The following is a 25,174-nucleotide window of genomic DNA, read 5'->3' on the forward strand; positions in this document are numbered from 1 at the left end:
ACTGAAACATATACATCTGTGCTTTCCCCTGTTCTATGCTCCCGCCACCACCATTTGGTTTGTGTCCACTTATTACTCTGTTATCATTGTTAAAAGGACCCAGTGCTGTGAGTGTTCAGTTTACTGCTTTTGCACGAATGTACAGTGCATCTGAGAGGCTCCTACGTTGTTACAAAGAAGTAATTACTAATTTACTTTGTTGCAATTACTTCCAATTACTGTGTCCAGAAGTAATTGTGTACATGTATTTAAGGGTTAAGGGGTACAATGAGAGTTGTGTGGGTTGGGATAGTTGTGGTAATGAAGGGGGAAGAAGGGCATGGCGGGGGAACTCCCCCAAAGAATCTCATTTTTTAAAGTAATTGCATCGAAGTAAATTACCACAAAGTAATATAATTTGTTGTAACAGCAAAGAAGAACCTTGTCCTGGTTCTTTCAAATAAATGCAAATTAATAAAGGGACACATTTTGAATCCTTGTTTGTTGGTTACCCTTTCTTAGGGATAGTGGCGAATGGGTTACAAAGTTAAAGAGGAAATCATTTCAGGATTACAAGTAACATAATAGAGAGAAACGCACACTGGGGTATGCAGTAAACCCCTAACAACATTTCTGTGGTCACCTGCACTCACCAGTGACCTTCAAACATTGGCGCAAGCAGAAATTGTGCAAAGGCAAAAACAAATTGTGCAAAAGCAAAAACGTTTCAGAAACTTGCTATACGTGTCTGATGTGGGTAAACCGCATTGAAGCAATATCGAAGGTGCACCATCTTTTTAGTTTGTGACATTAGATGGTTTTCCTGTGACTGCTGAAAATCGAAGCAAATACGTCTAAAGTTGTCTTGAAATATATAGCCAATTGCTCTGCAATCAATTTTTGAGGATTTAACCCCATCAGACGCAACACCTTGGATTCGTGAAGAGCATCTTCTGATCTGGACTTTTGGAACCTCTCACACTGGCTCTGTTCAGTAGAGCTTCTTTGAGCTTGTGGCTGGATCTATTTGAGCTTCGAGGGGTTTACACATTATCACTGAACTGCTGGCAAACGCTTTAAGCTGCTACATCGTGTGTGTTCCCTAGTTGCGTATCAGGACTGGTAAGACTTACCCTGACATCATCATAATTAATTAAACGTTTATAACGTACTTCAAACTGGAGACCAAAATCTAGACTGCACTTCAAACTGGAGACCAGTCTCTAAACACTGGACCAGGATTCAAACCTGTGTTGTTCTGCGTTGTCTTGCTTCCAAGACAAACGCGTTGACCCTGAGCTATCCTCCCGGCCCTATTTTTGATCAGCCTTTTTCGTTAATATGAGCATCCATGCAGTAAGTGCAGAGGGTGTCAGCAGTTCTGTTGGTTTTGCTGATGGGGGGGATAATGTTATGCCATCCCAGTAGGCTGGCATTGAAGGTCCCAAAGGGCCAATGTTCTACCAAAAACGTTGAAGTATATGGCATCTTCTGAACCTCCTTTCAGGCAGGCTAATGCAGACAGAGTCTTGACTGTGCTACTGACAACTGTTGCAGCCATTGGAGGGAGACTAGCAGCATGTAATACACAATTGGATAGTCCATGCATGGACCTGGGCCAGATCATTCAGAGGTTGGAGAAGGCGCAGCCAAACGTGCAGGAAATGAGCATTGAAAGGGAAATCATGTTGGAGGACGAGGGCCTATGGGCCTATTTAAAGTAGATGCAGCCCATCAACTGGCCCAGAAAGATGCCCATCTGTCTCCAAGAAAGCCTTCTGGCCTAAAACTGCCCTTGGCAGGACAGTTACCCATTGGCCAACACACATCTCGGTGCATTCAGCCTAACCTCTGCAGACAGAAGGTGAACAGCCTGTAAGAATGAGACTGGAGATCCGAGAATTTCCTATGAATGCTTGCCTTGGAACGCCATGGATAAGCCTGGATTTCTATGGAGTTGCACATAATCAGAGTTCTGGGAAAAGCTTAGAAAGCCACTATGGTATTGGGATTCATATTTTCCCCGAAAAGCTTGTTGATGGAATATTCCTAGGAAAATCAAGGATGATTTCTGACATGCCTAATTGCCTTGAACATGGAAAACCCAGGAAGTCTCACATGAATCACATGTTGGGAAAAGCTTGGAAAATTAAGGACCAGAATGCTCTGAAAAACCTGCTCTTGAAAATGCTCTTAACCTTCCTAGGAAATCTAAGGATTTCCCATGAAATGTTTGAGTCGAGTAGGCCATTTTAGTTAAGAATGCACACATGTCACAGTCTACCTAGGAGCCGTATCTGGGAGCTCACCCCCATTTCAGAGGAAGGTTCTAACTAACTCAGAAGCTTGTACTTTTCAAGTCAAGGGCCTCATTACAGTTTTGGCAGTGCAGGAAAAGTGCCAGTAATTCCATGACCAGCACTTTTCCTGCACTGGCAAAACACAAGTTTGCCACTATAGGTCATTGATTTAACTCCAGCAAATAGCTGCAGGGAAATCAGCCCCCCATCGGCAAATAAATGCCAGTATTACCTGCAACAGAATTACCCATAATTACCGATACTACTGGCAATCCTCAACATGGAATCCTATGGGACTCCACGGAATGGAGATTTACCACCCTTTTCGCCACCTGTAATATGCTGGTAATACTGGGATATATAAGGCGGTGGGAATGGCAGGGCATGTTCCCGGTATCCCACACGAATGACCAGTGTGATACCGGGAAACTTGTAATGAGGACTTTTGTCCTAGTGGGCCTAACTATTTAATATGTAGTGTTATCATTGCAAGCACAACAGCTCCCACAAGATCCTTGTGATTGGAACAAACAAAAACACATCTATCTAAAGTTATGTCTATTGATCCCCCCCCATCCCAGAGACGACATGCAAACTGATCAGCATTAACTGATCCCTAATTTATAATGTCTAGAATTAGCACGCATTAAGAGTATTGTTTTCACGTGGTGGTGGACATGTGCAATATGTCGAAATACAAAAAACATTGTGAAGAGATGCTGGTGATAATAAATGCCTGTTTGCCCTTTACTTTTGAAACAATAAGAATACTGAGTGTCTCTTGTGTGAGAGCCTTATTCCCGTGGAGGTTTTCCTCTGCCTCCTCCTTACAGACCTTCCACACCCCCTGTCCTCCCCATACTCCACTAAAGAGAGTCTGTGGTATAAACAACCCAAAACGGTTACCCCGATCCTGTCCTCTCCCGCTCCTGGCTGTGACCGCACTGCACGCCCTAGCCCCTATCCTGCCACACAGCCCCCTCAACCACCTCTACACCTGTACCTTACAGCTTCCTTCCTCCAATCGTATGGACGAGGATGCTGGCCTGCGTGCACTCATGGGCACCACCTGGGACCCCTGCAGGCTTGTGCCCAGTGTCCTCCTTCTGGCTTGCTCAATTAGCAGTTGCTCGGTGTTCAGGGGCTCCCAAACCCCCATTCAGTTCTGCTCTCTCCTCTGCACCAAAAAAGGGTTCCAAACCCCGACCATCCTCTCCCAAGAGTCGAGCGAGCTGTCACGCTGACTGGTCTTACTTGTCAAGCAGTGTGACTGGACCAGCCATTTCTGCTGAGCAGTTGAGGATGACTAGATGGGTGAGTAATCAGTAGACCCAATACCTCCATCTGTAATGTGAGAGTGGAACAGGTCATTTCAGGTAACAATGCACCACATGGTATCCATCCTTGAAGTTCAGCCCCGGCTCCGAGCCACAGAGCAAGGCACTATGGGTTTGACAAGCTTCCGCATGTCTCCTAAATGATATAATTGTCATTACACTGAAAATGCTGGGTAAACTAGGTCTCAGCATTTAATGAATCGGGTTTTGGAAAAAGCTTGGAAAAGACCTGGTCATACTGTTCTCTAAGTATAGGGACACCCTCGTGTTGAAGTGTACCATGACTACAAGTCCCATCATGCCTTAGTTGGCTAAATGAAAGCCTAGGGTGAGATGAGTGGTGTGCAGTAACACGGGCATCCTATATCCGCCTCTTTTCTGTCCTTGATTTTTAAAATGTTGAATTTCTATTGTTTTATGTTGGTGGAAAGTGAATTGTGGAACTTTTTCTGTTTCTTTTCTAATATATTTCTTATATTAAATGCCTGTTTAATCGAGAAATAAAAATATAAAACTGCCAACAGCATTTGACTTGAGCGCAAAGAAATAAGGCGATGTTCTTTCCTCGTATTCTTAGACCCATTTAAGTTTTCAGTGAAGTTTATGAAAAATAAATGGTGCCACTGAAGAACTTTCTTTATTTTGAAAATTCGATTCCCATTAAAGACAATAATGATACAACACAATAATATGGTATGCAAACATGACTATATCAGTTGTAAATGCTAAATGAGAGAAACAAGGACCAATACAAAGTTAAAATGATACAAGTTTAAAACTGAGCTGCATCAAATATGCCCCTAATTGCAAAGCCTTGATAGATCAATGCATTGTTAGAACATTCATTGTCTGCTAGATAGTTGCCAAATAGTTGTGCACAGTGATTCTGGATACAGGCATTTTAACTCTCAAATGTTTAAAGATAAAGTCCAAACTGTTCTTCACGAATCCAGTTTTAGATTTTTAGTGCAATCTTCTCTTCGCAAGACCTACGTGCTCTCTAGTCCTTTTCAATGCAAGATTCTCTGCACAATTCCAAACTGTACTTATGCAAAAATAAAGATAGAGTAAACGTCTGAGTTTCTCAGGCATTTTCTCACCACAATTAGCACCCAACTCAAGGGTTAAAAAGTTGCAGGTTACTAGCCATGTATAAACAGTCACTTCCCACCTTAAATAATCATACCCCAACCCGCACAAACACCCCCCCTAAAAAAAATGTTTTAATAAAAATGTTGGCGATGAAAGGGTCAGCGATCAAAAGTACCACGACCAAAAATAGGTCGGCGAAATGGTTGTATACCGATAGGTTATTTATAACGCGCTTAATAACCAGAAGTTTCTAAGCGCCGACCCGGGGATCGAACCTGTGTTGCTCCGTGTCGTCTTCCTTCCAAGGCGAGCATGTTGCCCCTGAGCTATCCTCCTGAGACATGATTCACTGGTGCATTTATTCCCTGCCCTCCACCCTTGCTCCTTGTAATGCACACATAGGTGCCAGCAAAGTTTGCTAATTATGATTATTTAAGTAAGGAGGGTGAGGGGGTCCTCACACCAAGAGATTCCCTACCCTCATCCCTTGCCCCCCTGTATTGCACACATAGGTGCCAGCTATGTTTCCTTGAGGTAGGGTGGGGGGCTGATTTGAGATTTTGGCATGTTTGGGATTAGGGATGTGGATTTATTTTGTCGTGGTCAGGGCAGGTTTCTTAACCATGACATAGAATCAAGTTGCGTTTGTCTATTTGATATACTAGTGCAGTAACAAAAACTCATGACAAACATATTTACCCAAAAATGCACATATCAGATTGTCCCTCATTGTTCTATCTGGGTTAGATCACCTTCTGTCTGCCATATTGGATATGCAAGTGTTCCTCTCATCTCTCCTTCTCTGATGGCATGGGCACACAGTGCTATATAGCCATGTCGCGCACCATGCTGCACAGCGCAAGGAAACAGCACTTCTTTGTATACTGCAATGGATCCACTGACTTGTGGAGGCTGCACAACCTTTCTTAAGGCCTGCTCTGCTAACTTGTTGGTTTTATTTGGCTTGGTTACATAGCTTCCCATGGGCCATTGCAGGTTTCCCATTTGCCTGCCACATTTGGATCAGAAAACGTGCAACAGTTGTATCTGGGGTTCACTGTGGAAGGTAGAGGGAATGCATAATTCTTGGCAACGTTGCTGAATATACTTACATGCATGTTTAATTTGATTGGCTGTCCATGCTCACATGTGCTCTTCACTGTTCCATCACATGCTCAACTACCTGGCATGCATCCTCGTTGTTCACTGTATACTACCATTTGGTGTTGCAGGGCAGAGTGATGTGGAATAATCCGCCTTTTTTTATCTGCAGGTGATAAAAAGCAAATGTAACTTGGAGTCTTTGTTGTGTTCCCGTTTGCATGTGTTTCTCAAGTCCATGCAGGGTTGTTTGGGTGGCTTAGGTCCCCATGGATGTGTGGTCTCCTGCATTTGAACATTGTTCAGTAGGGATAGGAACCAAAATCTGGGATGTGCTATGGTATTAGGATTTCCCTCTGGAACTGGCGCCACTCTTCACTAGTCTGCATCAGAGCACCAGAGCGTGTGTGAGGAGCGGTGATCAGGGACACTGCACTCCGTAATTACCAGTCAATTCAGGGGGCCAACATGGATGAGTACTGGCCCCTCTCCTCTTCCCTCTTTATGTAAAGGTGCTATATGAAAGTTTAGTCAACATCAAAGCAGATGTTCTAGAAATCTGGAATTAGCCGATGACTGTGGAAACACCAGAGCACTACAACATCTAATTTTGGCCTGTACAGTTTTTATGAACAACCTAGAACTGCAAGTCAAATTAGGTAAGTCTGTAGTAATGGTTTGTATGCCATATAGGCGACATGTTAGGATGTCAAAAATGTATTGCAAGAACATTGAAATTCCTTGCGTCAGTGAATTTGTTTAGTTTGGAATACACTTTTCAACAAACCTCCAGGGTGATTGCCATGTATTCAAGCAAGCAACCACATTCAAAGAGGCATTGTGAGGGGTCACACACTTCGTGAAATTGTATAAGAACCAACCATTAGACAGTCATGTAATTGTATAACAGTAAAGCTCTCATGACTGCTGGTTATGGAGACTCATTTTGGGGGCTTTATTGAGGCGGTAAACCTGCAATTGGCACAAAACGACTTCCTAAAAAACTCTCGCCTTGCCGCGATTGGCTTGGAATGTAGCTTCTCACCTGGAATTAGGTCTCTGCGTTTTAATCCCTGGCCTTACTATTCAGCATATTCTACACTGGTTACATTTATGGACGAACCCCAAGGCAGAGTTAAGCCAATCCATTATTGTAGCAATGTTGGAAAAAAGGGATGCTGATCGCTTTCCATGCCTAATTCACAAGTTTCTTATTAGCACCATAACCCTTTGACCAATCCATGGCTAAGCATTGCGAGGGGTCAGAAATGAGAGGCGGACACACAGTTGTAACGTTCTCAACAGTCATCTTTATTAAAAGAAAAAAGTGGTTTGGATCATGGCCTAACTGTCCCTACCCTAAAAGTGTCCCTGCCTAAGAAACTAAAACAAGCTGACATTGTGTCCAAACTATATCCGACCCACACACTAACATACACAATAAAAAGAGGCAAGGTAAATGTCTCTGTTTCCAACTCAATACAAGTGTACAAAAGTTCAAATGTGTAATATCAACAAAAGAATCCTTGTGTCCAGGGTGTGTGTCCCTTCCCCTGAACTCTTTCAGTTCAATGAGTATGGTAAAGTTAACACCAATTTCTCTTTCACCTAATACTTTCTTTAGGTTGGCAAAGCAAATGTCCTTTTCCACAACACTGGTTGGAATATAGCAAAAGGCTACTTAACAGCATGGCTAAAATGTTTAATTTCAACAACTGTTTGAGAGAATAAAGTTTCTCTTTCACACAACTGTTCCTTTCCTGGATTACTTTCCTGCCAAGGATTTCTCCACTGAATCTTTTGATAACCTGCTTTACTCTCCTGCCAGGAATATCCCCCTTTTGCCTCTCGCTGATCCCCTAGTGTACTCTCCTGCCAGGTATCTCTTTCCAAAAAGGACTCCCTGCCCGATGTGGATCTTTCACCAAGTCTTTAGGCAATGTTCACTTTCCTTTTAAAGTACAACACAGTTGCTCTTCTTTACTGCCATACATTGTTGACACCAGGTATCACTTGCTCCAATTCCCCCCTTATTGATATCCCATATAAGGGGGTCTGTTTAAGGTCTGTCTATCAACTTCTTTCTTAGTGACTCTTGGCTTATGGCAATGCAGGTTCCAATTTTCCCCAAATTGACATCTCATATAAGGAGATTTGTACCACTTTTTCTCTTGTCTTTTAATTCTACTTGGCCAGTGTTCAAAACAATACCTTAAGTGTTCATTACCTTGTTGGCACATCCCGGGGCCCCCAACTCCTTTGGGATGACTCACCGGTGGTACGTGCAGCTGCGGCAAAATGTTTTCATTGGACAGGCTTCTCCTGTTATGCAGAGTCTCTTTCAGTTCCTGTGTCAGCTTTTTACTCTTTCACCGATGGAACTATTGCTACTCCAGAGGACTGTCATCGCCGGTCCCACAGCAAATGTCTCACTTCTAGCGGTCACTCCAGGGCACCCGCTAAAATTTCACTAGCATACCTCTCCTCTGCTATTAATAATGCCCGTGAGCATGTCCTCCTTCCTGCACGGCTCTTCTCTGTGAGTCTGCCTCTGGGTGTGCTTCCTGATCTGTGCTCTCTGCAGCTCTCCTCTCTCCTTCTTGCTTGCATGTGATTTCCAAGTTTGAATTTCCCTTGCAGCTGATTGTGAACCGGACAACTAGACTACACATTGGATTAAGTATTGCGTTAATTCCATATTAACTCCTTGCTCCTCTTCTCCGCCTCACTACTTGAGGCATCTGGGACTTGGAGTCCCATGGAGTTTTAGACTGTTTTAAGTTACATTTTGAACTCTCTTGTTTAAATAACAACCATCATAAATAGTAGATGTTAAATGTGTTTTAGAGGTGCTGTGTACATATGAAGAGTGAATATAATGATGTTTGGAATGTTTGACAGAAGTAGGTTTTAGGTTTTTACCCTCAAAGGATTTTGAACAGTGACAACATGTCATCAAACTCTGGAATTAGGGGGTCTTTTTCACAGGAAAAGGAAAAACAACTTGTCTCTTCTGTTGGAGTCACCACTTACTGCCGACTGCCATCTCCTCCCACGTGATCCACCGTTGGAATGCCATCCCCACAGTCAGGATCAGGTGGCGGATGCCTTCCTCTGCCACATGGAAGGAATTTTAGGATGCGGATCAGCGATGGCTCCACAGGATTCATCACATCATGTAATGACTAAGATGTTTACTCTTTTGTGTGAATGGAGGGAAACTAAAGAACTGGTTTCTTCCTTGAACAGTCGCCATGCGAAAATGCCCTCTTGAAAGACATTCACAAACAAGAGATAGATTCAATTGCCTGCCGCTAAGACCACTGACGACGAAATGGTAGCGCAACCCAGCTGTAAAGCATTGCCCACTGTGTCTGGCCCCAGAAGAGGACCTGTTCCATTTTATGTTTTTTTGCATGGCATATGACATAAAAGACCCTGAAGAGTCTAGTTTTACCCAGTGTCGCTCTGCATTATTGTTTTTGTTATGGGCAGTCTCTCCAAGGATTGCACTATGTGAGGCAGGCATTAAACAGAAGAAATCGCCCCAAAAAATATAATAATCAAATAATTGTGGTTAATCTTATTTGTTCTAGGTGACATTTAAGACTATAACAACCACTAAACAAGACACACAAAGATGCAGGATTTCTGCTGTCTGTCAGCGGCGGTTTTAAATTTGATAAGTTTCCAATGTTTGTTGGACCTTTGGTGACCGTTAGAACATACTTAACTGCTACTCACTTTAAGAACACAGCCAGGGAGAAATCTGAAAGGCACTTTGAAGCTTGAAATGTATTAGCTGTGACCCACTAAGAATCACTTTGTATTAGGAGGATCTTAATGTTCAGCCTATATTTATTATTAGTCTGTATGAATTGTGATTAATGTTTGCATTGCTTCTGCTGCTGCTTTTGTGGCTGAACGCTGAATAAAGTTTCTATATGATATGATCATTCTTTCCTGTCATCCTGGATGTCATGCATGATGGCGTTCATGGTATTCACATTGGCCTGGATTTTTTGCTCTGATTTGTTGCCATACTGCAATGATGGACCAGCCTCACTGCTTCCTGATTCCCTGTCCGCTGGAGCACTGCAGAAAAAGCTATAGGGATCTGCCTGACAGTAATCCATTGTGCTCCAGCAACCTCCCAATGGCTCAGGTTTATGCTATCTGCACAGGTGATTCCAAAAGCTTATAGGAGTTACCAAAATACTTGGGTGTTTGCCCACATTTTTTTTTTATTCCTGCTCTTCGCAGTATGATTTTGCAGATTTACAGTCGGTGTGCAGTATGACCACATGCGTCCAGTGGTACTGCACATATGTCATATTGCACATGCATGAGTAATATTGATATACCTTCGGTACACAGTAACACCCGGTAAAAGGTCTATTGCACAATACCTCCCATGCCCTCTACCTCCTCCCCCACATCCCAACTGGTTGAATTGTTGTAGCTTATATCCGTTTACCATTATCATGTAGATGGTGGTTTGGGATAGGGCAATATTAGTCGGTTGAGATCGGGGTAGCGAGGCGCAGTGAGTGTCTCCCCCACATTCTGTGGTAAATGAATTGGTAAAACAAACCCAGCAAAATAAATTTGATCAGTTAAATTCGATTTTTAGACATACACCCCTCCACATTTCCACTATAAATTTAGATATCCTAATTTGCTAAATTTCTAGAATGTGTAGTTTTTTCCCATCCAAAGGCATTTTGCCCATAAATTCTTTACATCTCCAACTCTGAGTGAGATTGTTATTGAGTAACATAGAAGACAATGGGCCTCATTACGACCAGGCGGTAGGGGGTTAACAGCGCCGGTAGAGCTGCCGGCGCCGTTATCCCCCTACTGCCTCATTATGAGGTCTTCTTGCGGGTCCCACTAAAGACTCCTGGTAAAACCAGGCATCCTTAGCTGATCCCGCGAGCAGACCAGGCTGCTCACACCCGGCCTGTCATTAACGGGCCCGTTGTTAGCATTCTCCCCAATTCCATTGAGCCCTGTGGGGGCTCAAATGGGAATGGGGATGTACCGGGTTCCTTGAATGGGGAAATACCGGGCCATCCAAGGTTGGAATGGCCTGGTATTTCCCCATTCAAGGAACCCGGACCCGGTAGCTGGTATGGGGGTAGAGCCATGCTGCTAAAAGTAGCATGGCTACCTCCATACTCGTAATGAGGCCCAATGACTTATTCGTAGTTTAACACATTCATCTGTTTAAGAAATGTGTTGAGATGTAATAAGAACGTTTCTCAGAGCGCTGCATGGCTTCACGGACATTACCAAAGGATTGCATCTGCCTTGGGAGTTGTGGTTGAGACGTGGGCTAAAGTGTCCAGGCGTAAAAGGGATATGGTAGACACGCATGAAATTGTGTTTAATTTGGTAGCCTGTGTGCAGACAGTAAATTATGAGTTGTGAGAAACATTCCATAATTTTTCAACTCATGGCCAAAGGATTCTGGCTGGCCGAAGCCCAAGGGTTCAGGGACGGGTGCAATCGATCCAGAGCACGCCAGGGTGACGGGGTGGGTCGCAGTGCATTTTCAGAAATGCAGGCGGCAGTACAGGAGAGCCGAGCAGAAGAAATATGGGTAAGAAGAGGGACGAAGGCCACCTTCTTTCATGCTCTTTAAGACATTTGGTGGGAGTAGGAACAGTCAGGACCTAAACGGGGAGGTCCCTTAGTAAGCAGAGGAGAAAACCTAATGACCCTAATTGCTGGTTAATTCTCTTCAGAATACTTCTTGAACGGTGCATACCCTCCCATTATTATTGCTGAATCACATGCTGTACTGCTCTTCTCTGTTAAATCCAACCATGTCCCTGTCCACTAAGCGTAATGCACCAACAGCGCCGTGCAGTGTGCCTCTTACCACGCTGTACCTTGTTCTATACCCAACCTGCAGCGTGTCTATAGCCGTTCGCAGCGTGCCTCTTTCCACACTGTAACTTGGTCTGTAGATGACCTGCACTGTGCGTCATTCCACACTATAACATGGTCTGTAGATGCCCTGCTCTGCGCCCCTTTCCACACTATAACATGGTCTGTAGCTGTCCTGAACTGTGCCTCCTTCCACACTATAACATGGTCTGTAGTTGTCCTGCACTGTGCCTCCTTCCAAACTATAACATGGTCTGTAGTTGTCCTGCACTGTGCCTCCTTCCACACTATAACATGGTCTGTAGCTGCCCTGCACTGTGCCTCCTTCCACAATATGACATGGTATGTAGCTGCCCTGCACTGTGCCTCCTTCCACACTATAACATGGTCTGTAGCTGCCCTGCACTGTGCCTCCTTCCACACTACGACATGGTCTGTAGCTGCCCTGCACTGTGCCTTCTTCCACACTATAACATGGTCTGTAGTTGTCCTGCTCTGCGCCCCTTTCCACACTACAACATGGTCTGTAGCTGCCCTGCTCTGTGCCTCCTTCCACACTATAACATGGTCTGTAGCTGTCCTGCACTGTGCCTCCTTCCACACTACAACATGGTCTGTAGCTGTCCTGCACTGTGCCTCCTTCCACACTACAACATGGTCTGTAGTTGTCCTGCACTGTGCCTCCTTCCACACTACAACATGGTCTGTAGTTGTCCTGCACTGTGCCTCCTTCCACACTATAACATGGTCTGTAGCTGTCCTGCTCTGTGCCTCCTTCCACACTACAACATGGTCTGTAGCTGTCCTGCTCTGTGCCTCTTTCCACACTACAACATGGTCTGTATCTGCCCTGCACTGTTCCTCTTTGCACTGTAACTTGTTCTATAGCCGGATTGCTATACCCCAAGTGGGTTGTTTTCAGCCACAAAGTTCACGAGTTGTGTCTAAGCACATCCTTCAAGAGCCTTTACTAGGAACCAGATTGCTGTCATGTTTAAAATGGCTGTATTTAGCAGGATGCAGATAGCGCTTTCTGAGTGGGGGGGCATGGGGGTGCAGTACTTGTACTGTTGCTCACTGATTAGGATGAATCTGAAGGGACCAATGCTGCAGACGATAGTTTAGCTCAAGGAGCTGCGGAAGCAGCTGCAAAACTAACAAGCATTGGCAAAGCCAACAGCGTGGGGTTTAGTGTGTAGGCATGGGATATGCATTTGCAAGGCACTACCATAATCCTAATACCAGGCAATAAAATGGCAATGGCTGGAAAATGGTGTGATTACCTGGGCGCATAGGAGTGCAGTTCTATACAAAAGCCGAAACGGTTGGTTTGGTTAATGCCTGTTTTGACCAGAACTTAAGTGCAAGCAACAGATATAAATTAAGTGGCGGAAAGTACACGTGGTTAGGACATGTTTTACACCAGTAGCACGTTTAGGACTTGGCTTACACCAGTACCACATTTACAACTAAAATTAAGCCATTAACTCTCAGCAGACTGCTTAGAAATGCACAGGAAGGGCAACTTTTGTTATTACTTCTTGATAAAGCTAACTCTGAGGTGTCAGGAGGATATGTTTTTGGGTAGGGAGGGGGAGGTAGTGATTGGGAATGGTCATAGGGATTAGCACGTTTATAGGCAGTCAATGGTCTGGTAAATGAAATATCCACAAGCTGTGGGTTTCCTTTGTGATGAATCCTGTGGAGTCATCACTAAACCCCAGCCTAAAGTCTCCTCCCATGTGGCCAGGGGATGGCAGTCGCTACCTGATCAGGACCCTGTGGGTGGTATCGGGAGGGAGGATCACAACATGGGAGGAGATAACTGTCGGGTGGCAGCGGTGACTCCTTAGGGAGAGATGTGGGATTCATCCTACGTGAATGAGATCCTCAAATATTGAATGGCATGCTGTCATTGTCAAATCCCTCCAATGAAAATACCCAGAGAATATGTTGTGAAAAGTCATCTAATCAGAATAAGTTGTATACTTAGGGGGTTCAAGAACTGAATGCAACATTCTCTAATTGTCACAATCATGTCTTGAATAGAGGTTCAAACATCAGTGCTAGAACACAAGCCGTTGGCACACATTTCCCTGACTCTTACAATGCTAAATTCACAAAGCAATCCAAAATAATTGATCATCAAAATCCCCAAAACTTTATGGACTTCAGGATCCATAGCCTTGGTACTGGGATGAAGAAGATGAGCCCAGAGTTTGTAAGGATCAACAATGTCACTAACCAGATTGTACGGTCTAGTTGTTGTAGTCCACTACTCCTGTGCGGGACATTTAAACTCAGGAATGCGTTGCAGCTGGAGTAAGGAGTAGAGGAAGACGCTGAAGCAGTGGCAGACCTGAATGCTGGCTGGGTCTTGGAAGCAGACAATAGAATGCCAACTGATGCTGATGCGGGATGTGAAGGTGGATGGCGTGGCAGAGTAAGTGCAGCGGGAAGCAGCATTGGGAAAAAGAGCCCAGCGGAGAGGGAGACATGCTCCGGACCCAACGAGCAGTGCTTCAGTGTACAGGACCACTGCGGGAGCTGTCGGAGCTCTGGGAAGAAGCTGTGCAGAATGCGAGAGTTACGCGGGAGCCAACAGGAAAGCAAAAAAGATTGAGGTCCATTGCAGCACTGGCAAGTGAAAGGGAGATGCTAAAGAAGACTGGTGAGTTGGCCTAAAACTAAAAGGTAACCCTGGGGCAGTCGGTATTGAACATTTAGCAGAAACCACTACTTTTGAATACTGAACCAATAAAGCAATACAAGGGCATACCTTCCCTTATCTGGGACACCAACTGGGGGAGACCTGTAACCTGCATTGACAACAGCCAAGAGGCTGTAAAAGAGCAGAAGAAAGTCAACACGGTGCAACTTCCCTTATCTGGGTCACCAACTGGGAGAGACCTGAAATCCGCATTACCAAGAATAAAGAGATACTGGTGTGGAGGATCTTTGAACAAATATTCCCACAAAGCATAATTGTTGTTGTAGGAGTTTATCTTGGCAGGCGAGTACACGAGAAAATGGACCAATAGTAATTAGTCCTGGCAGGTGAGTGGACCATGAAAGATGTTGTTTTGTGGCACAGTGTTGCAAAGAAAAAAGTGTGTTAACAGAGCTTGATTTGAAGAACAAGTGTGGCATTACTAGAAGTAGTTTGTGTGCTATCCTGCCAAAAGTATTTTCATTTTTGACTAAGAGGTGTGGCATTAAGAGAGTCACTTGTGTTATCCTAACAAAAGTCTTCTAGTTGAAGTGGAAAGGTGATATTCTGATAATTGCTTTGGTTTATGTTTTTGAAAGAAAGATATTTTTGCTCAACCAGGAAGAATATTGGGAAAGACACCCATTGTTGTGATTTGTGGAACAAGTGTTATGAAAGAGACATTCAGCCTCATAAGTTTGGCGCTAGTCTTGCCAGTAAAACTGGCAGGCTGCCGCCAAACTTCCGAAAATTTCCGGCACCCGCGAATGGGCAATTACTGGGGCATTCTGGCCCCACCGGACCCAGTATTTGCCCATTTGCAGGCGCTGGAAAAAAGATGCTCCTCATTCCCATTTGGCCTCATAGGGCTGAATGGTAATGAGGAGATCGGATGCACCAGCACAGTTTATAACGGGGCCAGTGCATCCGACATGCTGTGCTTGCGGTTGCCTTTCTGCTCACCAGGTCCAACCTGGCGGGCAGAAAGGCACCCGTGAGCAAAACTTGTAGTTTGCCGGTCTGGGAACTATGGTACTGGCAAGCTTCCGTTACCGTAGTTCCCGGACCCGCAAACTTATAATGAGGCCCATTTACTTTAATAAGTGGAAAGTCACATTTGAAGAAACACATCTTGTGTTGACCTGAACAGAACTTTGCTTAAACAGAACTTCTTTAGAGGTACTTCTTTAGAGGTATTCCTGCATTTATTCAGGGGAAGAGAGTCCAACCCTGGTTACAAGGAGGGGCTACTTTTTACCCATTTGCGAAATTGCTCATTAACAGCCCTATCCCTGATGTGCTGTGGACAAGGATAGGACTTGGTGGCGATGAACTAAGGCTGGATACAAAGGGATGGGCCTGGTAGCGCTTTTAATTTCCAATGGAAGGTGCTTAAGAAAAGAGACCAGTCTGTCCTCTTGCAGGAAATGCATTGGTTATGGAGTTTTGCTATTTCAGCTTAAATGGAAAGCACAGATACAGGATGGATGGCCTGAATGTGATGATATGTAGCAGCCATTCTCTGTGGCACAAGCCGTAAATTCATGTGTATGGTACTTCGCAGGTTGGAGGTTCAAGCCTCTCCTCAGATCGCAAAGCTGCGAACATATTATGATGTCTATTTAGTTTATAATTGTTAACAATACAGTTACCTTAAAACAGGGACTTTCACCCTCCCTTTCCCCAAAACCCGGACGTGGTGTTTGAATTAAAATAAATCTGAGCACAGGGGGACAGAAGGCCCAATTCCGGGACAGGCCTGGCAAAACCTGGATGCCTAGTCACCCTACGTGGGGTGCCAAGTGCTGTGTGTTTCTTGCTTGTGGTTCTATACGCCTGTGACCAGATCTGTATTTCTGAGCCATCTGATCCATCTCTTTATGGATGAGTTTAGAGTGCCATTTAAAGGGTCATGGATGCCCAATACAGATCCTCCCTAATGCATTAATGGAGCAACTCACACTACCCCACAGCCTTCTACCAGTGCATCCGTCCGTCGCAGCTCCATTACCTTTCAGCCTGAAATGCACATTGCCTCATCACTCCCATAATCCCAAAAAATGATATGATGACACTCATGTAAATAGATGGATAAGAATTGAGCTTTTCACAATTGATAGCTGGAGAATTGACCTTTTCACAATTGATCGTGAAATGAAGGTCAATTAGGACATATATGCAGGGGAAACCCCCCCGCAACCCCTTACCCAATCCCATTATATTATTTATTACCCCAAACCCACCCCACATACATTTGTATAAACGTAAAATAAAGGTAAAGGCCAATTGTGCAGAAGGTCAATTAGGACCACTATTATTATGTCAATTAGGACAAAAGGTCAATTTGGGTAATACCATGTAAATAACCTAATTTGTTCATATAACAAGATGTTATAGCACCACCTGGCAATCTTTGGCACTTTTGTGGCACTCTCATTTTAAAGTTTAGTATCACTCAGATTTGTGGCGGTCTGCCTTTGCTTCATGAAGTCCCCCGAAAATGAGCCTGTTTTCGATCCCAAAGGTTCCCTGATCATCAACATGACCGTTGCCCCCAGTGTCATTCACCTGTGCTGGCGTCTCAGCGCAATTCACTGCGCCAGCGCCCCAAAGCAGTTTGCAGGACACGAATTACAAAAACCCCCAAATAAATAAACCCAACAGTAGACCAGGGAGTTGATTGGTTTGGCCAAAATTACACTGGTGGTCGTTTTCCAAGTCCCGCAGATTGGTAAAAAGTTGCAGTAGAAGTTCCAGTACCGTATTAATACCATTTTAGCGATCTACAGGATTTTCAGCACTTTGTAAGGTGGAGTTTGTGAACAGGGTGGACTTTACATGTCTGCCTGCTTTTCTGTCTCCGCCTGACACATCTGTCAGCTTTTCGACTAGCATATATTTGTTCATTCTGGCAGAAAACCACTGTATACCTAAGGAACCTGCCTGAAATTACCAGCTTGTAAAAAAAAGCAGGTGCGTTCCGTTCCATAAAGCTCCATAGTAGATGCCTCCCTCAATCGTTAATTACAGGCAGCTTTCACACCTTTCCGCCAATGCAGTCGAAAATTGGGGCGTAAAGTTGATTTTACCTGTGTGTTACCATTTACTTTTCCACTATGTGGTGCAAAAGAGTAAAATTGCACGGAGACGACCCTTTGCACTTTTGAATATGGAGGCGGTCCCCTCAATTCAATTTACTCCTCAGTTTAAATTAAATCATATTGCCTCAAGTTGCCGAGCCAGGATTTGCATTAATTTACAGCACTTAGTTTTAATGGCACATTTTCTTTTTTAAGATGTGTTGAACAGCCATCTATGCCATCCCTGGTTTGCATGTGTGCTGGTTTGCTGCACAATTGATTCTTAATTAATCCCTCTTTGTGACTGGTATGTTTGTGTTCTTTTGCAGCTTATAAAAGGAGAGATGTACCCACCGAGCATAGTCGATGCCCCGGTTCATATGCAGTACCCTGCCAATATCCCCACCGCGAATCGCCTGGCCATTGGTGAGGAACATTTTGGCCTTCTCCCTGGCTTGATGATGTACGCCACGCTTTGGCTTCGTGAGCACAACCGAGTCTGTGATGTGCTTAAAAAAGAGCATTCGAGCTGGAGTGATGAGCAACTTTTTCAAACAGCAAGGCTTATACTCATCGGTACGTATTAGTCTACTCCAGTCCATATCCTTGCTTGTGTTAGAGCCCGTTCGGTGTCAGGGTGCTTAACTTGGGTAACATGGCTTCAAGGAGCAGCGTGCTGAGGCGGATCACTAATGTATTGATCTCAGCGGGCATAAGAGCAAGTGGTTAAATAAAACTGAGGGTAAAGCTATATTTGATATTGATATTTTATTTCTATCTCGCTCATACACAAGTATTTCAGAGCGCGACAAGGCAAGGGAAGGGGAACAGAGGAGAAACAAAAACGACCGTGTGGCCCAGTGACATTGAGAACGCGCAAGTGCATGGTAGAGGGGGAGAGGGAGAAGTGCATGGAAGGGGGAACAAAAGGAGAGTGCAGAGCAGGGAAGAAAAAAAAACATAAATAATAATAAATTAATTAATTAATAAAAAAGGCAACAGAGGGAATGCAGCCAGCAAGTGGCAGTGCTGGGTTTAAGGCAGCAGGCTGGGTAGGTCTGATATGTGCAGGAAGAACAAAACAAAGGGGTGGGGGCTGTATGGGTACAGATGGGCCGGAGGCAGCGCGTGCGGGTGGCAAGAGGAGCAGGTACCTGGGCCCGGAGGAAAGAGGGTGGCCAGGTGCAAGGTGCCGAGGGAGAGTAGAATCAGCAGGCGAGAGGGGGGGGCAGAAGCAAAGAGGAAGGTCTTGATGTGCTTCGGGAACCGGAGATGGTTCTCAAGTTTTAGAGTGGCAGGGAGGCTGTTCCAGCGGAAGGCCCCAGCCGAACACAGAGATCTACCCCCAGCTCGTTTCTTTGAGAAACGACTGACCCTGAGGGAGTTAGAGGGAGAGGAGCGGAGTGCTCAAGATGGGAGGTATTTGCAGAGGGATAGTTGAAGGTATGTTGGACCCAGGCCCCATGAAGCCTTGTGGACAATGCAGATGGTTTTAAATGTAATCCTTGCATCCACTGGGAGCCAATGGAGAGATTTCAGAGCTGGAGAGATACGCTCCTATAAGCTCCCTTTCTTCATCTCTATTAATTACGGGTGATTTTGAATGTTCAACCAAAAAGTACTACTCCCTTAGGCTTTGGGGCAGCTTTCATTGAGAGATGGAGAGTGATGGGCGTGCCCACCACATTCAAAGTGTTGGGACACATCCTCTTGCTTTTTTCCTGCAACTCTATTTCTGCCGGAGGATGCCTATGCTTTCATTACTCATGTGGTCCTCACTGATAGGTAGTGATGTGCTGTGATAGGGCATTTCATTTAGGGACCTTCCACTTTTTTATGTTCCCCTTTCTTCCTCTATCATGTTGTAATTCCTGGAGCATTGCTGTTTCCCCATTCATCAACAGGCAAGTCAGCCCATAGGAATAGAAGGATTTCTCTTGTTTGAGGGTTTGCTCATATAATAGTTATGGTGTCTGTAAAGATGTCAAGTGCGGTTCACCGAGGTGCCAAAAAACACTTATACGTCATCTACTTTTATGTCAATATTCCTGGTTACCAACATCCCTAAGAAGATGAGTGGGAATTCCAGTTTGGGACCCATGTTCAACAGTACATCCAGATCTGCAGCTGAGCTGGGTTCAATCTGAAAGTCCGAGCCAGGGGCCGCAACGTCAGACCAATTGAGGAGGCTGCCAAAGCTTCCTAATTCCTGGCCCCGTCCCTTCAGCAGAGTGTCCGAGCCCCATGGGCGGAGTTCAGGTCCAGATACTAGCTCCGTAGCAGGGAGTGTAATCCTTGACACTACAAACCAATGGACATTTGAGAGACTAAACAATATAAAATGCAATCTCAGCACCCAAAGCTGATAAAATAGGAAATTATTTAATTGTACTTGCATTGTAGACTTGCTCTTTTTCAATATTTTGCAATGATAATTTTGAATGATCAGTAGTATACAGGATTCGAATGTGAGGGCCAAATGGCTGTGGTGTCGGTCATTTCATTGAGGTCCAGGGACCTTGCAGGCAGGTGGGGGTCTCACATTAAGTATGGCTGTGTAGTCGCTGTCCCTTAGATCATGATATGTATATATAGGCTAACCAAGCTATTCTTTCTATAACGCTACTGACAAGAATTTATGTGGCACTCCAAGCTTGTGGGAGTTTTGGAATTAAAGACAGCCTCATCAATGGATAACAAAATAACAAAACACCTTTTCTTTAACAATTAAGTTTAGCAGAGGCAGCCTGCAAGGCCAATATTTCAATGGCCATTTTTACAAAAAAAGGTTAAAGTGCATTTATACATTCTTGCCATGTGTCCAATTCTTCTCCAACAATTTCAATTGTTTGTCCTCTACCCCAACAAGCCCCTGCTGTGTTGAAGCAGTTACAGCTCTGCTAGTAGCCAACAGGGCAATGGGCCCTTTGAAGGTTTCCAATGTGTTTCTCAAATGATCCCTGCTAACCAATTGAAATGTTGTTTTCAGATCCATAACAAAAAGCTCTTGTCAAAAGCATCAATGCCTTCAAGGAAGACTGCCTTCATTGCTGGAAAAGCAAGCTAACTATGGCCGGATTATCTGTGCTATGAATTTAGGGTATCCTGAATACATATAAATAATGCGAAGGAATCATGAAGTAGACACAGACAAGTGAGGAAAGTTTGGGATACAATCACAGAAGGGTTGGAGTAAGTCCTATACTGCTCTATCTAACTGAAACTAAGGATACCAAGGAAAGCAAGTCTTTCTGGGGCCAGGGACCCCACTGCATCCAACTCTCTCTCTCCCTAGATACCTCTCAGCTAGAGCCCTTCAGTCTGCTAACTCCAACTATCTGCAACTCAGACGCGTTTCTAAGCAAAGAGTGGGGGATAGATGTCTCCCCTCCGCAGCAGCCCCCCCTCTGGAATGGTCCCCCACCCCATCTTGGGCTTGCGCTGGATCTCCTTAAGTTCCAGAAGTTCCTCAAGACCCTCCTTTTCTCCTCCTCCTTTACTCCCCCTAACCCCTGCTAACACCTTTCTCTTGCCCCATTGACTGGCTGCCTGGTTTAGTCTGAGTACTACAGGACTCCAGGCCCCCGCCCAGTCCCCCCTTTCCTCAACTTACCTGCATTTCCTGGCACTTGACCTCTGGCCTCACACCTCACCTCTTCATGCTTTTGCCTTCCCACCTTAGCACTTGTTTTTTTCCCCAGATCGACTCCATCGCCCCCTAGCACTTCTTGTTTTTGCACTTGCACTATTTCAATGTCACAGGCTTAGTAGGACCGTTATTGAATCTTTCTCCTTTGTCCTCCCCCTTTTTTTGTCTTGTGGCGCATTGATACACCATTTGTTGTATAGGCACCTTACAAATATCCAATAAATAATGGATAGTCTGTGTCAGGAAGTACAAAGTAAATGTCTGTGTCCAAAACCTATACTTGCCCTCACAGCTTTTGGTTCAAACTGTGTGGGGTTGTCAGCATCAAATGAAAGTGTCCAAACAAAAGTTCAGAGCTTCTTCCAGCCCTTGGGTGGAAAGGCATTCTCCCTTCCCCGGGATTCCAAATAGTTCACTTTTAATACTAGGGGGTCCCCTTCGCCATACTTTCAAGTCTCAATGGTTTCACAACAACACAATTCCTCTGGGTTCTTCCAGCTTTCAGGCTTTTGGCTCTTTCGTAAATATCATAAAGTTCAACTCTGTAAATTCACAATGCACATGCTTCTCTGGATATTCAACCATAAAAGTATAAATGAGTTAAGTGGTTTCTCTTTGGTGGGGTGTATTCTGTCTAGGCACAGTTGTTTGATCACCTGGTCCACTCATTACAGGTCACGCAACCCACGCACCCGATTGGCTTCTTTTCCACAGTCACTCCACCACTGCTTCAGCTCAACAGTGGTATTGAACTTCTATTCTTTCAGTTCTTTTCAACACAGGTTTTACCACCATTTACTTGTTTGATTGTCACACTTTCTCATAGTGTTGCCACAGTTTCAACTTCCAACTTGTACAGTTCCTCTTTTCCTTCTGGCTCTCGTCAATGCTTGCTTTCTCTCAATTTGTACATTTCATAGTGCTTTATATTCATTTCCAAATACTTGCTTTCTTTATTTTCCATGATTCATAGTTCCTTTGTATCAGGGAGCGTTGTTTCTGCTTTTCACTTGTGTGGCATTCATTCGACATTTCTTTCTTTTGGTTCGGTATTCAAAATTGTAGTTAATTCATATCCAAAAAAAAAAACATAATTATGAATTCCCAGTTCATTCTCCTGCTGGGAATGTGCACCCTGCTCACAGGATCTCATTCACTTTTAAGTTTCCTGCTTTCTTGACCCTTCCATAGTCTTTCCAATTTTACTACTGTTCGGTATTCACAAACCTCATCAAACATCTGTGTTTCCCTTTCTGAACCAGCAATCACATTGCCTCTGCTTTTGCTTGCTCACTTGTGAGCTCTCCGACCTTCTTTCACCATGTGGCCTGCACAACAGCGTCCCAGAGTCACTCAGCCTCACTTGACTCACCGGATACAATGTGTTTCTGTGCCCTTCTCCGCTCTGGTCGGTTCATTTTGGCTCAGCTGCTCCGGGCTCGGCAAGGCCCTCTTCAGAGATCTATGACAAATCAGACTTCCAGAAAGGGAGTCCTCTTGACTCCTGGAGGTCGGCATCCTAACCCTGCCACCGGAGAATTTCTGACAATGCCAGCCACTGTCTGCTTCCGCTGCAACGACTCTGCAGTACCTCAGCGATTCGGTCTCCCTGCCTTCACCTTCGGCCTCCCCATCAGAACGCATTCCACATAGGATCTCGATCTCCTCTGCAAGCTCTCCCTTGGCCTCACCTGAGCAGGCCATGTATACTGCCCCTCTGGCTTCAGGTGCAGGCCATTCACAGTTTCACAGTAGTCTCGGTACTTTGCGTCCCTCTTCCTCGTCCCAGTACCAGAGTGGTGTTTTTGCATGTCTGAGTTAATTAACTCTGAATGTGAGTGCCTACGTGGTCTCTTCCTTGTCTCAGTATCATAGTGGTATACATTTGGAGGTGGTTTTCTAACACCATTGGGAAGGATTTGGAAATATCCCATTAATGCATGGGCGACATTTTATTCCTGATGAAAGGGAAATGGATGTTACCGCGTCTCGTCCGAGGGTGCTTCACCCCCACTCCCCAAGTCTCCTCCTCTCATGTGATCCTCCCTTCCATATCCACCCCAGGGTCAGGATCCGAAAGCAGCAGCCCTTCCCTGGCTACCTAGGGGAAGGATATTTTGGGGAAAGACGTGAGGACGCCCTCAGAGGCCTCACGATATCCAGAAAATATAACAAGAACCCCAAAACAAACATAACATTAATGATACACAAGGGGCACACATTATTTGTAGGAGAGCTGAGGCAGACAAAGTGCAGATATCCTCCTTTCCCCACGGAAAGTACCATTGCAAAGGGAAACATCAATATGGACCCCATTGGATCAGGGTGCTTGTCGCATTAGCAGTCACCCTCGTAATACTGAATAATCCTACTGCTTAGGTGTATTCCTTTCAAAGAAGAAAACATTGCCAATCTTGCTGTCATAAGAGACGTTCCATTGCCTCAGTTAGTCATCCGGAAACGGAGGGTTTACAAGTGTCTTCCAAAGTTCAATTTTGAACATCATGGAAGAGGATTTTGTTGTCTGTGTTCATCCCAGCTAATTCAATTCATGTCATTGATGAGAATGGTACAAACTATTGATAAGTGAAAAAATAACCCATGAGCTAGACAATTGCTCATTTCCTTGTGCTTTTATAGACTATATTTGGCATTTAATAACAATCACAGGTCAAAGAAGACTGAGTTCCTTAAAAATGGTTGACAGTGCAGTCATGACACAGGATTATTTTGAGGGTATAGGGCCATGCTTCACATTAGGTTCAGCAAATTAGAAGGAGATGATGGAAGGGGTAAAGTAGTCCCTACCATATGATACAAGGATATTGCAAGTCACGAAGGAGTTCTGTGACCAAATAGAGGAAAGAAACCGATGGCCGAGTTCATTTATAAGGTCACAGGACTCCAAGGGATTTTCAACATCATTTTTATGTACATTAGGGGAAATTATTTTCCTTATAACGCATGGCCACACTTTGGCTTCCCCTTCAACACCTGGCCTCTTACTTGATCTAATATAAGAGAGCTTCCATGTGCTGATCCATATAAACAATGTAGAATCTGTTTGAATTTTAAAAAAAGCAAATACACATCGTCTAATGAGTAGAAGAAAAATAGTTTAGGCAGTTTAATGAAATACATTGGAAAAAAAGTTTTCATTTTGTGCTATAAGTGATAGAATTCAGATTCTTGCTGACATGTGTTAACTCCAGCAGTGTACAGATTAAACATTCTACCATAAACAGTTCCCTGACCACCAATGGCTGTAAAGTATGATAGAGCGCTATTTTACAAGCAAGGAATGGGAAAATCTTCTCACGGCTTTAATTAATTGCTGCAGTGGCAGCTGAATTCTACTCTGCTGGCTCGGGCAGCAGGCATTGTGACATCACAACTGAAACGTAACAAGTGATTGCAGAGCAGTTGTGAATTCATTTTCTTATTACAGGTCAGTTGTGTGCCACCACTAGCCTGCAATAAGAACATTGTTTCCAGGCTTTTGTACGGGTATTACAGGCTGATATGAAGTCATTATATCATATGCAAAACTGATGAGAATGAGCGCATAGTTATTACATGCGTGTATGTGTTTCAAAGAAAGGTTCCTTAGGGTGAAGTAAGTGTGAGTGGAGGGACAGTAGGCCTGGGTTACTGGGAAACAGGTGAACTTTGAGAAGCAAAGAATGGGAAATTAAGCTTTTTAATCTTGGTATGTCTGCCCCTGCTCTAGAGAATTCTTAAGTCAAGGCTGCCTAACTGTTGTAGAAAAAGATGAGAATGAATCTGTGGTTAATAGGCATTACAGTTTCTGCTTTCTGGTTCAAGAATGGCGCTTAAGCACCACTTAATAGGCAAAACTTTAAAACGTTTCTTTTGGGGATATATCACCTATTCATTCAATGATGAGCATGAATCAGTAATTCAGTAACGAGTAGCCTTTGAAATGTAGCCGCTCATCACGCGCATGCCCTTTCCCCCTTATTTCCAAGTTAATTGCACATGTCCCCCTTGTCTCGCTCAATGGAGATTTC

General features: G+C 44.4%; 1 protein-coding gene across 1 annotated transcript in view; it reads left to right on the plus strand.

Moving 5' to 3' along the window:
• LOC138471995 (prostaglandin G/H synthase 1-like) overlaps positions 1–25,174 on the plus strand; it is a 633,283-nt gene that overhangs the window by 564,195 nt on the left and 43,914 nt on the right. The window contains exon 8 of the mRNA XM_069609901.1: positions 17,824–18,070. Coding sequence (XP_069466002.1) covers positions 17,824–18,070 — 247 coding nt within the window. The remainder of the gene's footprint in view (positions 1–17,823; positions 18,071–25,174) is intronic.

Source organism: Ambystoma mexicanum, chromosome 8 (assembly GCF_040938575.1).
Source record: "Ambystoma mexicanum isolate Mex_15411 chromosome 8, UKY_AmexF1_1, whole genome shotgun sequence".
Taxonomy (NCBI): domain Eukaryota; kingdom Metazoa; phylum Chordata; class Amphibia; order Caudata; family Ambystomatidae; genus Ambystoma; species Ambystoma mexicanum.